Here is a 15,741-nt window from a genome sequence, read left to right on the forward strand (position 1 = left end):
TAAAGGAGCCAACTGACCAGGAGCAGCGTGGGGAGACCCGATCAGCGGGCGGCTGTGGGTTAGACTCCCTCCCCACTTCCAAGGCCACCTCTGGAGCCCCCTTCGGTGTTGCCGCTATCTCTGCCTCTCTGCCCATGCGGGCTTCGCAGGGTGCACCAGGCCTTGGGTGCAGGCTGATTGGGGGAGTCCGGGGTCTGGGCACAGATCCCGCTGCAGGGCTCTCACCTACCGCCTCTCTGCTCCTGTGGGCCTTGCGAGGTGCACCGGGCCTTGGGCGCATGGTAATTAGGGGAGTCCGGGGTCCGGGCGCAGATCCCACTGCAGGGCTCTCACCCTCCTGTCGTCGGGGGGGCCCCCAGGCTGCAGCTGGTGGAGAGCTAGGAGAACTGGATCGCAGCCGGCCACAGGAGGCTCCGCAGCAGGCTTCCGGAGCTTCAAGCCATGTCCAGCCCCGGGGGCGTCAACTGGATCAGAGCTCCAGGAGCAGAGATTGCCACCCCCCAGCGGGTCTGTCTCTCTGGTTCGACGGGCTCTCCCCCTCACTATCGTCACTTTGCAGTGGCGGGATCGCGGCTCCTCAGGGCCGAGCCCCGGCCCTCGCTCCGGATAAGAGAGGGGGAGAGGGCCTCCTGCCGTCTCGTCCCGGGGTCCACTCCCGCCCCGCCTCAAGAAGCAGGAGGCTCACCCCACCACACTGCAGGCTCATTCCGGGCTATGTGTTCGTCTCTGTGACTTTCGAGCGGGGTCTCCCTTCACGTCCCTCTCCATCCGGCGGGATCAGCTTTTTCCGCCCGCCATATTGGAAGCGCCACTCTGAGCCAGGAGGCGCGGGCGAGTTCGGAACAATCCAGGGCTACTGGGGGGTGGGGAGGTGTAGGGGGTGATGAAGCCCCTCAAAGCTGCAGCAGGCGCCTCTGCCATTCACGTTGCCTGTGATCCGAAGATCACTTCTGTCCAACCTTGGAAGATTGATTTATAGCTGGATGCCGCAGGTCCCGAAATGAGGCCATCAAAACATTCACTTCTTATGTAGATTCTCTTGGTATACTCCCCTGCCAGGAAGCCTTTTCCACAATTTGAATTCAATACTCTGGAGTCAGCAGATCACCTGGTATACTCCCCGGCCAGGTATCTTCTCCCCAAACTGCTTTCTTCCTCCATGTACTTCTTCAACAAGGCTTTCCTTTCAAATGTTCTCTATCTTTCAGCATAGTACAGTTCTATTCCTTCACAGTCTAAACTCTATTGGCTTGACGTACTACTTGTTCCAACTTCCCCCCCATTGGCATCTCGCATGCAGAGACTTGTTCAAGTTCTCCTTTTGAACTTCTTCAGTGGTATTAATTTTCTTCTGACAATACGTTCTCCAGTCTTCCCCATACCGACATCTCATTAAGCTCTGTCCTTTTAATTCCTGCATTAACATTCATAATGGTTTCCACGCCTGTCGGTACGCCCTGAGGTTCCCAACAGTTCTGGGCCAACTCACCGGTGTCCGGCAGTTCCTGCGAGCTGTGGTGCGTTGTTGCTGTAAAGCTTTTTACCTTGGGATGGCTTTCTCAACTCTTCTGCTGTCTCTGCATGCATTCACTGGTATGCACTGCTGGCAGCTCTGCTGTTGTTGCCGAAAGCCCAGCGTTCCGCTCCAGGTGCATGCATTGAATTCTGTGGCCTTGTACCACACTGTTATATAGTAACACAATAATCGGGGTGAGTGAAACCACACACATGTAAGGTTATATCCCTACATACAAAAAACACATTGTTCTCAAATGCTGTGAGGGTCAAAAAAGGTTTGGCCCCATGCTTTTAATGCACAACTGTTTGTCAAAGACACAACCAAAAGGACACTTAACTTATACAGCTACAGCTTTGTATGAAATACACAGAAGTGCAGTCCAGTCAAATTGACTGGAGTTTATGAACATTGAGCATGTTTCTTCCTTCCGAACATGTATGGAATACAATTTACAAATAACATGTGGGCACAACACAAATTCACAGTGCACAAATATCAGTGTTAGTGATGAACACTGGTACAGAAGGTCATCGACACTACTGTGTTTCGGCCAAAAGGGGTAAGCTGTTTAATGAAGCTGACATATGGTAGGCTTTCATTAGGATGGTGCAACAGGTTGAGGGAAGAGGTGTCCTGTCGGTCTCTGTCAAAAGAATGACGAGAGGTACGTGGTTCAGAAACTGTGTGGTCTCAAAGCGGAGAATCATTACTTTCATTAGCTTTTAATGCTATCATTTTTAAGGAATGGCAGTGATGAAGTCAAAAGAACACATTACTTGGCTTATGGGGGATCACGAGAGAAACAATAGCTTAGTTTCAAACATGGGGCATCTGCATTAATTTGGACAACTGTAGTTCACCCACGCCATCTTTTCACGTCATCAATTTGACTGGACTCTACTTCTGTGTATTTCATACAAAGCTGTAGAAGTTAAGTGTCCTTTTTGTTTTGTCTTTGTCAAACAGTTGTGCATTAAAAGCACGGGCCCAAACCTTTTTTGACCCTCATAGCATTTGAGAACAATGTGTTTCTGTACGTAGGGGTGTTTCTTGTGTGTAGTTTCACTCACCCTGATTATTGTGTTACTGTATAATTGTGTGCCCACCTGAATAAATCAGGGCCTAGCCAGGTGCCCTTTTTTGAACAGCTTGTGCCACACTGGTAAGCACCGCCTGCAAGCGGCAGCTTGAGAATACCTGTTCTCATCAGCGAGGTCCGCTCCCGTGCTTCTGCCCTCTCCCGTGGCTCTGCTTTCTTCTGTTCGGCTTCTTCCTGCGTAACAGATGCCAACACCATTTTTAAATGTCTCACGCAGTGGGAGTTCACTATAACTACTAGTCTGCATGTTTAGCTTGGCGGTTCTGTTGATCCATATTGATTTTCTTCCTCGTCTCAGTACGTGAGGCTTTATGGGAGTTGGAGTCCATAGGTTTTATAGGACTCCTCAGGTGATTTTGCTTAGGATTATATTTAACACAAAAACTTCAGAGTCAGGAGGTCTTGTGTGTGTTATGTACATATGAGGTGTGAATGTTATCCTGCCTAGAGTGTCTGGCAAGAAGAGGTTTCACAGTTGTACAACTGGATGGATTAGTATAATGACAGCATGACATCAGGAATTTAGAAATGAAAGGGTCTTCTTCAAGTGGAAGGGAAGAATTCTGTGTCCCTTTTGATGGGGTCACCACATCTCCCCGACATCTATCTCCTCCCATATGATCCTCCCTCATAATACCAACTTTGCAGTTAGAATCAGGTATTGGCTGCCGTCCCCTGGCTGCATGGGAATGGATGTTAGGCTGGGGATCAGTGATGACTCCACAGGATTCATCAAAGTATATATTTAACAAGCAAGGTCAAGCAAAAGCTTGGACTCCTTCAATGAGGCTGAAGTCATAATCTGTGTAGTGTGGAAAATGTCAGGCTAATAGAGTGGGCAGAGCCTTCCAGTAAGACCGTGCATGGGCCTAGAATGCCAACATTTTAGACATTCTCACAAAATGGGGAAAGGCCTCAGCACATGCAAGGAGAAAATCCCCATGGTTTTACATGCAGATTTTTGAAGTCAAATGCCAAAGGAAATACTCTTTTGATGGACTGCTTTCTAAGGATGGTAGCCTAGCAGACATTGACCTTTTAGCGTACTTCTTCAGAACTCTATTTTTGCATTGTTTATATAGTGCCTAGATAGAGAATTGGTTGGGCCGAAGTGATGATTAGTACATATTTGTATAACTTAATGCTGATGTCTGATGCTTGAAGTTATCATTTGAGTGTCTGAGGGTTTCATGCCGTCCTGTACTGGAGCGAATACATGAGTGAATGTTCTGGTGAGTAACGGAAGTATTTCCCTGTTTGTGACAGCATGGAATACCATTAAAGAAGCTGCTAAGCTTGTTTTATAATCCTTTCCTTGTTACAGTTCTGCAAACCTACTTGTGGTGTTCTCCTTTCTCCCTGTGTGAGCCTTCTAGCCGTGCTGGAGTAGAAAAGATGTACTGAGGGGACCCTCTCCTCTTTGGTGGACGATGGCGTCGCCCCAGTTCATGTCATGCAACACTGGATCCCTTCAAAGAACACAAGCCTGGCAATTTACATAACCGCAAAGAGCATAATGGAAACATAAGAATAACCCATCACTTTAAATGTGGTCCCCTTTTGAGCTAGTAATGGAAGTTGGTCTCTGCTCTATTCATTAGTCACAATTCTTCCCCCAGCAGAAAATAAAAGTCTGTACATTCTAAGGCATATATATACCAATTTGGACAGCTGCTAAACAGTATGTGAGGATTTTGCTGTTTCTGCATTCAGTCTCCTGGATTCGGAGGCTGCGAGAGCTTGGCTTGGGGGTACATATCAGAGTTTCCTGGGCTAGCCCCTGGACCTCCTGACACAGCACCACTCTGGCAAGACCAAATTTGCCAGAGCCTCGCTGAGTCTTGTTCCGGCCTATTTCCTACCCTGCCTGCTAGTTAGTATGTCTGGTGCTTGTGAGGTTACCCACACAGTCACTCCCTCGAGGTTTCCAGGAATGTCAGTTATAGATGGATGGTTAGAGTCAGAGGGTTTCAAGACCTCGGTTTACTTGGTGGAAATGTACTTTATTTATTTTTTTACTGGGGGTTTTCACCTAGAGCAGGGGTAACTGGGGAAGGGTGGGTTCAGCGCGGAGTACTGGTTATTTTAGTCACCCCCATAAGCATTTGCTTGTCAGCCACTCAGAAGATCAATCATGAACATCTGGAAAATAGCAGAATTTCTTCAAATGTCATTAGTTCAAAATGTGCACGCTTTAAACTCCCCAGAAAACCACATCAATGTTTCCTGCACAGTGCAACATTAACATGGGATTTCTGAGCACTCCTGTTGGGAGGTGGGACACTTTCCCTCAAGTCCAAGTAGTCTTGTGGGGAAGGGTATCGCCTCCCAACTCTGAGACCACGGTTCAAATCCCTGTCCCTACACGAAGGCACAGAAAGCATTGCAGCATTTGAAAATAAGTGTGGAGTGCACACGGGTTCCCGCAGGATAGGGAAGCTGGATCCAGGGGGACATTTTTTTCTGGATCCCAGATCTGGGAAGATCCGGCCCAATGGACAGCACTGGTAATACGAGTCTCCTTGGGCAAGAAAACATTAAAATCAGAATGACAGATCTCTTGTGTAAGGTCTGAACCACTGAGGCCTCTGTAACCGGAGGAACAGTACTTATGCGAGGGTAGCTTTGTTGTTGTGTTGGTTCCATATAAAACCACGCATTCCCAAAGCTCAGCAGTCTATTACTAACTTTGCAACAGTGTGCGTTTCCATCGTCGCCTGTTGCGCAGGGTATATTCTTTCCAGTCTTATTTTGATGGAGGAGGTGGATCCTCCACACGCCCACCAACCGTATCCTCTCATGGGTCGTCTTTCAGCGGCACTGACCCGCTCACCAAGGCTTCTACCGTGCATGTCCTGTCCCACCTCCACGCTAACCAGGCTCTGGTCGGACTCATTGGCCGGATTTTCCGGATCCGAGTTCCTTGCACAAAATGTCTAACAAACTCCGCTCCAGGAAATATCTGGTCCCATTTGTCTAATAGGTCTGCTTTAGATGCACAGGGATTCGAGCTAGGCTCGTCAGGACTTAAATCGAGTGTAGTCTTGTTAGAACACTTGTGAATATTCCTGTTCGGATTATACTCTGCAGAAAATATTCAAATGCAGTTTTGTACATTTAAAAGATGTGCAACCTTTCTAATTTGCTTGCAACATTATTGGGAGCGTGCCTCCTTTCTTTAATAATTTAATCTGCTGGTGTATTTATGGGGGATGGGCTGAGAAAAATCTCCTGAGTTACCCCTTCCCCCTAATTTACAACCCCTGCATGCCTAATCCTCAACCCCCACCCACCACCGCTCACCCCACTGGGACCCCACAGTTAATTATTTTCAGCATTCGCATAATCCATGTCCCGTTTAGCTTCCCCACCCACACACCAAAATAACTGATCAGCTGCTTCCCAGCCCCACCCCCTCGCCTATCAGTCGTCGTGTTCACAATGCTTGCCTATCTCCCTCTCCAAACATTGAGCTTAATCCACCTGAGCAGCCCTTCTCGTTCCTATGTTTTTCTATACTGTGTGTAAAATCGAATTTAGGCATTCTTTCACCTGTACAGTCATTTTTCCTTCTTAGCAAACTGCTCCTCACTCATTCTGCCGTGTATGATTCGTGCCTGCTTTCCACCTGTCATGGACTATCCCATCCTAACCGGCCTCCCCTCTAAGCTTCCGGATTGTAAAATGTATACCTGATGTAGCCCCCGTACCAAGAGGCGTGGCTCCGCCAGACTACATACCTACCTCATTTGACTGCTGCTCTCTTGTATACCTGATGTAGCCCCCGTACCAAGAGGCGTGGCTCCACCAGACTACATACCTACCTCATTTGACTGCTGCTCTCTTGTATTTGTATTTGTATTTATTTTATTTGTAACGCGCAAACCCACAGGCCCGGAGGCATCAGGGCGCAATTTGTACAGGTTACAGATATACATATGTACAGACATAATATTAAAAAATTTACACAGAGACAGTAGGTGACTAAAGGAATCTATCTACGTATACTACAGTGATGCCGGTGCTGTTTGGTAATAACAGAGGACAGCAGGTCAGAGTGTGTAAGACAGAGGCGCTGAGCAGGGCTTAAAGCTGGTCAAAAAGCCAAGATCTAGTATTAGCTTTGAAAGTGTTAAATGAGTCTTCAGCTCTGATGGTAGCAGGGAGGGAGTTCCATAGCTTGGAGGCTAGGACAAGGAAGCTTGAACCCCCTGCTTTTTGCAGTTTAAATCTAGGGATCGCTAGACAGTGGGACTGGGCAGTTCTTAGTGGTCGGGATGTCGAGTGGCGTGACAGTCGACTGCCGAGGTAGATAGGGGCCTTGTTAGCCAGGCATTTGTGCGTAAGGGTGAGTGTTTTGAGTGAAATTCTCTGCTTGACAGGTAGCCACTTTAACTTGGTTCTAGTTTCTGTGATATGCTGGTTGCGGGGAATGTTTAGGGCGGCACGAATGGCATTGTTTTGGGTAGTTTGGAGTTTATTCATGTTCTCTTGGCTGGTGCCTAGGTAAAGAGCACTACAGTAATCGATTTTAGCCATGATGAGGGTTCTCGCTAATGTGACACTGTTGGAGGTAGTAAGGAATGGTCTACAAGCTGCAATGAGTTTGCATGTGTATGCGGACGCAGATCTGACAGCATTCGTTTGTCGAGTTAATGATAGTGTAGCGTCAAGGTAGAAGCCTAATGTTTTAGTGTCTTTTGAGACTCGAATGTTATTACCGTCTATGGTGAATGACTGATAGGACGGTTCTAGTCTGCTCAGGCGTTGTGCAGTGCCTAAGATCAGAAGCTCCGTCTTGTCATCATTTAGGCACAACTGGTGTTGGGCCATCCAAGCTTGGATGATCAGGTAGACGTCATTAAGGGACTTGGTGTCAGCTAGATAATCACCAGTGATGGGAATGAGTATCTGGGTGTCGTCCGCATAGTTAGTATAGGAGACACCCAGATAGTCAAGCACATCAGAGTGGTTTAGTGAAGATGTTATAAAGTGTGGGTGACACGCAAGATCCCTGAGGTACGCCACAGTGAATTGGGGAAGGGTCGGCAGCTGCGGATGGGCAAAGACTCTCATGGATCTATTGCTCAAAAAGGATTTGATCCAGGCTGCAGCAGAGGATGAGAAGTTGGCAGCGGAGTGGAGGTGCTTGCATAGGATCTGGTGGTTGACCAAATCGAAAGCGGCTGAAAGGTCGAGAAGTAATAGCATTGCTAGTTTGCCCTGATCCTTTAAGACCTCGATTTGGGTTTTAAGGTCTATTAAAGCAGTCTCCGTCCCGTGTCTGGGGCGGAATCCGGATTGTCGTAGTCCTAGCAAGTTATTAGATTCCAAATAGTTTTGTATCTGGAGGTATGCGGCACGGTCTAAAATCTTCAGCAGAAATTGGACTGTGGTGATAGGTCGGAAGTTAGTAGGAATGCTTGGGTCAAGGGATGGTTTTTTGAGCAGTGGGATCACCCAAGCGTCCTTCAGGTTATCCGGGACAATACCGGATTTGAAGGAAGAGTTAATGAAGGCCGTAATGAATGGGGCCAGCTCATGCGCTGAGTCCTTAATAATAGGGGCAGGGCACGGGTCACCTTGGCAGTTGGATGGTTTAATTCTTAGAATTATGTTTTCTACCTCGGCAACGGTGAGCGGTGAGAATGTAAATGGTGTAGTATTAGCAGTGTCTGGAAGGGGGGCCCTGGCATGGGAGGGAGCGCGGTTGTCTCGCTTCAGACTGTCCTGCTTATCTTTAATTTTCGCTTGTAGTGTGGAGATTTTATTTAGTAAGGCTGCTTGGATGTTGGCACACCATTTACTATCTTTCAAGCAAGTGCTAGGGGGGGCGACTGGAGTTTCAAGCTCTTTTAGGATTTTGAAGAGCTCCTTAGTGTTCGAGTCAGCTTGCATAATGCGGTTGTTAAGAGATTCCTTTTTTGCAGTGATGATAGCATCTTTATAAGAGAGTGAGGCAAGAAGGAAACCATCTTTGTGATCTTCAGAAGGGTGGCTTTTCCATCGATTTTCAGCACAACGTTTCGCTTTGCGGAGTAATCTTAATTGTGGGGTGAACCATGAGTTAAGATGAGTTTGTAATTTAGCCTTCCTAAGTTTGATAGGAGCTATAGAGTCAATGGCCGTTAGCATTGTTTGGTTGTAAGTGTCTGCTAAGGAGGTAGGATCAGAGCAGGTGTTGGTAGCTGCATTAAGGGTCGGAAGTAACAGTGGGAGGAGTATCTCCTTAGTTATGTCTTTTTTGCTTCTGGTCAGGAGTGCTGGGGCTATTGGAGTCGGGGTACGTGGGGTTGCTTCAAAGTTAAAGGTTGTGATGTGGTGGTCAGACCATATACAGGGGGTGATGCTGAGAACCTTAATATTGCAGTTGGATCCAGCTAACCAATCAAGTGTTCTACCTTTGATATGGGTAGGTTCTTGAATATACAAGGTGAAGCCGAGGTCAGTTAGTACGTTCTCCAGGTCAGTTGCCACAGGATCCTTTGGGTCACCAAGACCTAAGTTAAAGTCGCCTAAAATGATTGTTTGTGAATTATTTTTGGTATTGTCAAGGAGGAGGGTGGAAATTTCACTGGCAAAGGACGGTGCCGGTCCCGGGGGCCTGTAGATAAGGTGCAAGGTGGCCGTTTGGTTGGGTGTGAGTGCTAATTTGACTGACAGCGACTCAGCTGATGCAAGTTTGGCATCAGGTATCACTCTTAGGTCGAGCTCATTTTTATGGATGAAAGCCACACCCCCACCTCTAGAGTGGGCTGTGGGACGGTCACATCGTGTGATGCCGTAGTCAGGCGGTAGGGCCAATGCTAGTAAGGGGCCAGAAGCAGCATGAAGCCATGTTTCGGATATAGCTAAGAAGTCAAGGTCAGACGTGATGAGGTCAGCTATGTCTAGTGCATGTGCAGTGAGGGATCTGGCGTTAATAAGGGCACCCTTAAACCTGGGCAATTTAACCCCTGTGGTTGTGGATTTGCATGAGGTAGTGATTGACAGTGATCCAGGTGGAGAGGCGTTGTTACGGGAGTGACGCAGGCGGAATCTGGTGCCTAGTCTCTTATTTCTGAGAGAGAGGGGGCAGGGTTGGTTGGGTGTAGGTTTCCTGGCGAAGTGTTCCAGCCATAGTGCTGGGTCATTAAGGTATTGGTTGATCTGGCCTACAGCGGGAGCTGCCGGGCTCATTCTGGGAGACACCATAAATCGTGGGGGTGCAAGACTGAGGAGAGGCTGATCAAGTTTAACCCGGGGTGGTGCGGTTGTTACTGTGGGTAACTGAGTGACTTGGGCAAGTCGTAGGACTAGGGTGTAGTATAGTGGAAGGAGTACACTGAAGTGCATGATGGTAGTCCTGGTTACCTGAGTAAGAGGGAAAGAGCCAGGGAGGCACAACAATCAGGTGCATAAATAGGGGTCACCTAGATTCAGATTAGCAGTGAGAGGCAAAAGGTAATACAGTCAAATGCATAGGATGGGGTCACCTAAATTCGATTTAGCAGTGAAGGCAGTGCGATAATCATTACATAATACATTGCAGTGCTAGTGTGATTATGACTAGTATTTGGCACATTGAGCATATAATGGTGCTGAGCAAGTGCAGTAGTAAGGGTGATATGCGTAGCGATACAGTTGCATAGTGGTAAAATAATTAGTTAGGCATGAACTAAAGCATCACTCAACTGTTAGGCAAGTATAGGCTAGGTGCAGTGTTCAGGTAATGGGCAGAAAGAGGCTAATGTAGCATCAGGTGGCTAGTCAGATATAAACTAGATACGACATACAAATACAAATGCATGAGGCTATTAACGCACGAATATCATGGTGTTAGTTGCAAGTAGGTACTTACAATGGATGTAAGGTCATAAAGCGAAGTCCAAGCTAAGTCTAGGTGGTTAAATCGCAACGCGCCGTTCAGCGGCGAACAGGGGCAAACAGGGCCTTAGATGGCCTTCGGTGGGCCGGCTCTTCCGCCTGCCGGCGGATGCGGAACAAATTGAAGCAAACGGTTGCTTAGCAACCAGCAGGAAACACAGCCTTGTTATGGCGCCGCATCGCGCCCGACATTTTGTTTTGGATTGCAATGTCGGCGCTGATGCAGGCGCGTCCTGGGGGGCCTAGGCTGCAATGGGTGAAAGTAAGGGGTGCTGGGGGGCACCAGTACAGGTGGGTGGTCAGCCTTACTTTGTTCTAGACTCTAGTGGTCCGGGGCATCATCAGACGGCATGTGAGGCCGTAGGGAGGTGCTTTCCTTCGGTTCAGGGTCGGATCCCTGATTTCTGTGGGTTGGTGGGGGCTCCAGCCCACGCCACCTTGCTGGCTCTGTAGGCAATGCCACTACAGGGGCAAACAGGGCCTTAGATGGCCTTCGGTGGGCCAGCTTTTCCGCCTGCCGGCGGATGCGGAACAAATTGAAGCAAACGTTTGCTTAGCAACCAGCAGGAAACACAGCCTCGTTATGGCGCCGCATCGCGCCCGACATTTTGTTTTGGATTGCAATGTCGGCGCTGATGCAGGCGCGTCCTGGGGGGCCTGGGCTGCAATGGGTGAAAGTAAGGGGTGCTGGGGGGCACCAGTACAGGTGGGTGGTCAGCCTTACTTTGTTCTAGACTCTGGTGGTCCGGGGCATCATCAGACGGCATGTGAGGCCGTAGGGAGGTGCTTTCCTTCGGTTCAGGGTCGGATCCCTGGTTTCTGTGGGTTGGTGGGGGCTCCAGCCCACGCCACCTTGCTGGCTCTGGAGGCAATGCCACTACAGGGGCAAACAGGGCCTTAGATGGCCTTCGGTGGGCCGGCTCTTCCGCCTGCCGGCGGATGCGGAACAAATTGAAGCAAACGGTTGCTTAGCAACCAGCAGGAAACACAGCCTCGTTATGGCGCCGCATCGCGCCCGACATTTTGTTTTGGATTGCAATGTCGGCGCTGATGCAGGCGCGTCCTGGGGGGCCTGGGCTGCAATGGGTGAAAGTAAGGGGTGCTGGGGGCACCAGTACAGGTGGGTGGTCAGCCTTACTTTGTTCTAGACTCTGGTGGTCCGGGGCATCATCAGACGGCATGTGAGGCCGTAGGGAGGTGCTTTCCTTCGGTTCAGGGTCGGATCCCTGGTTTCTGTGGGTTGGTGGGGGCTCCAGCCTGATGTCAAGTGGCAAGCGAGTAGAGCGCTCGCTTTGACATCTGTGCAGAGCTTGCTAACGCAGGTTCGAATCCCGGGCTAACGCAGGTTTGAATCCCTGATGTATACCTGATGTAGCCCCCGTACCAAGAGGCGTGGCTCCGCCAGACTACATACCTTCCTGATTTGACTGATGCTCTGATGTATACCTGATGTTACCCCTGTACCTTGGGGCGTGGCTCCACCAAACTACATACCTACCTCATTTGACTGCTGCTCTTATGTATACCTGATGTACCCCGCCGTTCCATGAGACGTAGCTGTCTATTTGTGCAACACCACTTGCATGTGGTTTGCTAATATGAGCTTGCTTTATGAAGAATGACTTGCACTTTCTGTTACTAGCACCCTGATGCCTGAGGGTTTGGTGTGCTGCTATAAATGCTAAAATAAATAAATAAGTGGCCAGACAGAAACTTTAAAGTGGGGCAATTTATAAGTGACAAGCCATTGTTTTTACATCCGTGATAAGAACTGATGGGGCATTTTTATTCTGAAGGCCAGTGCAACGCATCAGTTAGCTGACAAAATCTTCGTATTTTTCCAAGAGAAATTAGCGTGCCACACAGAAAATGTTTTAGTATGCTTTTGACACACCAAAACCTTTAGTTTGTGTATATTGCTTTTTATTACATATGGCACGTCTGAGAAAGTTAACTGTCATTTTCTTACGTAAGTGGTATAGTGGCTGCTTTCGGACATTGATTAAATGCATCTGATTAGCATCAAAGAACTTTTCATTTTCTTAATACGCCACTGGCAGATTGCTCCTCGGGATGACTTGGCAACTTGATTGGGTTCATTGAGTCACCGTGAAAAATCAATGCAGTGGCATGTCTGCAGCAATGATTTGTGTGCTATCAAGTCACCACCTTGTTTGTTAAGACGTCTATGTGCTGATCCTCTATATAGCAGCACATATGACTATTTTTGTCTGTGTCCCATGTCCATACAATAGCACATTGGAATTGTGTATGTAGCTTCGAGTGTGCCATACTGTCCCCATACTAAAACACATAAAGCAATCAAAGCCGTTGCCTCAAATGTTGCATCCGCTAGGCCAAACCCCCTTTCTGCACGGCCACACCATGATTTTCACTAGTTGCATTCAAGCACTGATAAGAGGTGCTTATGCCAGCTCTGTTTGATAAAGCGTGGGCCTGCTCTTTTTTGCATAAATAAACCGAGGCCTGTGCAATAGCGAGGAGGTAATGGCTGTGGAACTCTGGGCTCTGTACCACTTATCAGAAGCTGGTTTGTTTAAAACGCTTCATCAACTTATTACTGGTTAGGCTACTGTTTGTAAGAAGTACAATCCTTTCTGTACATGTTTGCCTCTTTATTGGGCGTCTCTTGTAGGATATCCGTTCTGGTCTATAGATATAATTCCCTAAAGAGGATGAGCAACTCCTCATCTAACATTCTCTAGAAACAAGGAGCAAAAAAGCCCTAGTACCCCTTTTGAGTGGCTGATTATGCAGCAATTTTATCACAGCCAAAAACTTAAGATGTCCAAATGAGTATGTAAGGTTCATGGTTAAACGCATTTTAATGTTAACGTGAGTGTTTTGAACAGTGATCTGAGCACCAAGCCTGGTCTGTTATGTATTACTGATACACACATACAACCCGTTTGTCACAGACTTATCAAATATAGAAATCTCTGATCATTGTTATATTACTGAAATGTGATTTAATGCAAAGCAGACGAACACTCATTGGTGCTATTTTTTCCCTTTCCCTCTCTCATATGGGTATTTTGAGAGAGTACAATAAGAGTGTACCAGACTGTGCACCTTGGAATGATAACCTTCCATCAGAAAATAATTCATATGGTTAGTTTAGTGTTACCCCTTGCAAAACAGAAGTGAGGTGGTTCGAACAGAACACCTGCAACACAGGGTCAGTGGGCCCTGAGACTGTGGCAGGTGGTCACACCACAGTGTGGCATTATGGCCATTTTGAAATTACATTCAGACAAGGCTGTTAAGAGCAGGTGACAAACATCATTTACTTGGGCAGCAACAGCTGTTTTCACATTCGATTTCTTCTGTAAAGTACTTAAATTGGATCTATGTGATCACTGTGCTGCGCATACTGTCAACTAAGAAAATGCGGACTTCCATTATGTCGCTCGCAGCGCAGTGATCACATAGATGACTTTTGCCCGCATCCCCAACCCGACTCTCCTTCCCCTCCCTACTTACCTTTCGTGGCACACTTGTGTGCCGCCTACTCCCCTCTGTCCCTGCGGCATCAGTTCCCTTCCACTAACGTGGCTCGGCACTGGTGCTGCAGGGTCCCTTTGTTCTTTAAAAAAAAAAATAAAAAAAGTTATCCCGCGCAACTCCCGACTCACATTGCACCGAACAAAGGGAGCTTGGGTGGACTGGCCTATAGGGAACTCTGCAGATTTCTCAGTAGGCCTCTTCACCCTGGGCCTCTTTTGTGTTGTAACCTATTTTATTTCCACATGTTCTCATAGGAAAAGAGTTGGGCTTGCTAAAAATGTGTAACATGGGGCCACTTTGAACATTATTTCCAGGGCCTCTTTTAGTTCCCAGTAGCCCTCCTGCTTGAATTACAATGTAATGAAAGCAGCTTCATTTGTTTGGCAACGATTTACTGATATTGAGGAGTGTTTTGTTGCGTGACATAGAGGTGTACTGACGTGTGCCAGTCAGGGGAGCGTGGGGTGCATTCTTGTGTTGCCCTGGGCAACAAGTTGGCTAGAAACCGCCCTGTCTGTATTTCAGCCTTGTGCGATGCCAGCCGAGATGGGAAGTCGCCGTGTGTTTCGTGCCATATGTTAAGTGATGCACCGGCTTGCATTCCTCTCAAACATTTCCTCTTGTTTTTTCTTATAGGAGATTTTGACCTGCGGAAGGTGAAGGAATCGACCTACTTCTTCAGCTGAGGTTGGTGCACGCTCGTCACCAGGGTTGGCATGTAGCGCTTACCACCAGGGCCCGCGCCCTTCTGAGACAAGTCCGAGGCCAGCGGGGACTAAGTCCGAGGCCAGCGGGGACTCGCATCAGCAGCGTGATTAAGGACGGCCGGAGTGGCGGTGCGCCTGGAATCCTCGAGCACCATATGCGGCCATGGATGCTCTCTGTGAGGCGGGCAGTTTCCTTGTCGGTCTGCCACAGAGCCCGCCGCTGCAGGTGGCACTGAAGTCCTGGACAATGCGGAGAGGTTGGACAGTTTCCTGTTTGAAGTGCCACCTCTTCAGCGTGCATGGAATTTGTATTTTTCCACACTTGAGTGCAAGCCACCTCGTACAGAGGTATGTAATTCTTAGCCATTTCAGTGGAACTCACCCCCCAATGGAAAGTGTATCCCTGGAAAGCATCCATAACCCCGCACCAGGGCTTCCAGCGTTATATGTAGCAGAAACCTGGGTGGAATGCGATGTAATGGGTTAAATAAATGTTTTGAAAGACTGGCGCAGGTTTGTTTATGAAGGCGAGGCGGGTGGTGGGGAGTGTGGGTGGCACGAGTCGGCACTAAGATGTATAGCTTCACGAGATGGCACTCGAGATGTCAGCTTGCAGAGTCTCAAAGATTCAAGGAATCCACGCATAGATATATTACTCTGCTGCCGGACACGGGCACCCATAGGTGTTTTGCAATCCAGTGAATACAAGTACTTTACAAAGCATACATTCAGAAAAAACTTTAATGCAAATGGGAATCTCAGCGGTAATGATACATGTTACTATAAAAACTGCATAAGCCAAGGGGATATCCTAACTGGTTAGTTCATGCAGCCGTGGGAACTGGCCAATCCAATGGATTGCCCCGCTGTGTATTGCATGAAATCCTAGTAACTGTGTAAGCTTAGTGGTAGTCATGCGGCCTAATGCTTGGATCAGTACACATGGAAATATCTTTGCAGTTTCTGATCAGAGTAAATAGTCTCTACCTCACGGACTAGTTCTATTCCCTCGCACATCCATT

At 48.0% G+C, this 15,741-nt stretch overlaps 1 protein-coding gene across 5 annotated transcripts in view; it reads left to right on the forward strand.

The window, feature by feature from the left end:
• POLRMT (RNA polymerase mitochondrial) overlaps positions 1 to 15,226 on the forward strand; it is an 886,091-nt gene extending 870,865 nt beyond the window's left edge. For 4 of the 5 annotated variants that reach the window (XM_069647859.1, XM_069647870.1, XM_069647878.1 and 1 more), the window contains one exon: positions 14,649 to 15,226. In XM_069647859.1, coding sequence (XP_069503960.1) covers positions 14,649 to 14,698 — 50 coding nt within the window. In that variant the 3' untranslated portion in view covers positions 14,699 to 15,226. The remainder of the gene's footprint in view (positions 1 to 14,648) is intronic. The other variant, XR_011303298.1, reaches the window with a different exon arrangement.
• The last annotated feature ends 515 nt before the right edge of the window (positions 15,227 to 15,741 follow it).

This window comes from Ambystoma mexicanum, chromosome 1p, assembly GCF_040938575.1.
Source record: "Ambystoma mexicanum isolate Mex_15411 chromosome 1p, UKY_AmexF1_1, whole genome shotgun sequence".
NCBI classification, from domain to species: Eukaryota; Metazoa; Chordata; class Amphibia; order Caudata; family Ambystomatidae; genus Ambystoma; species Ambystoma mexicanum.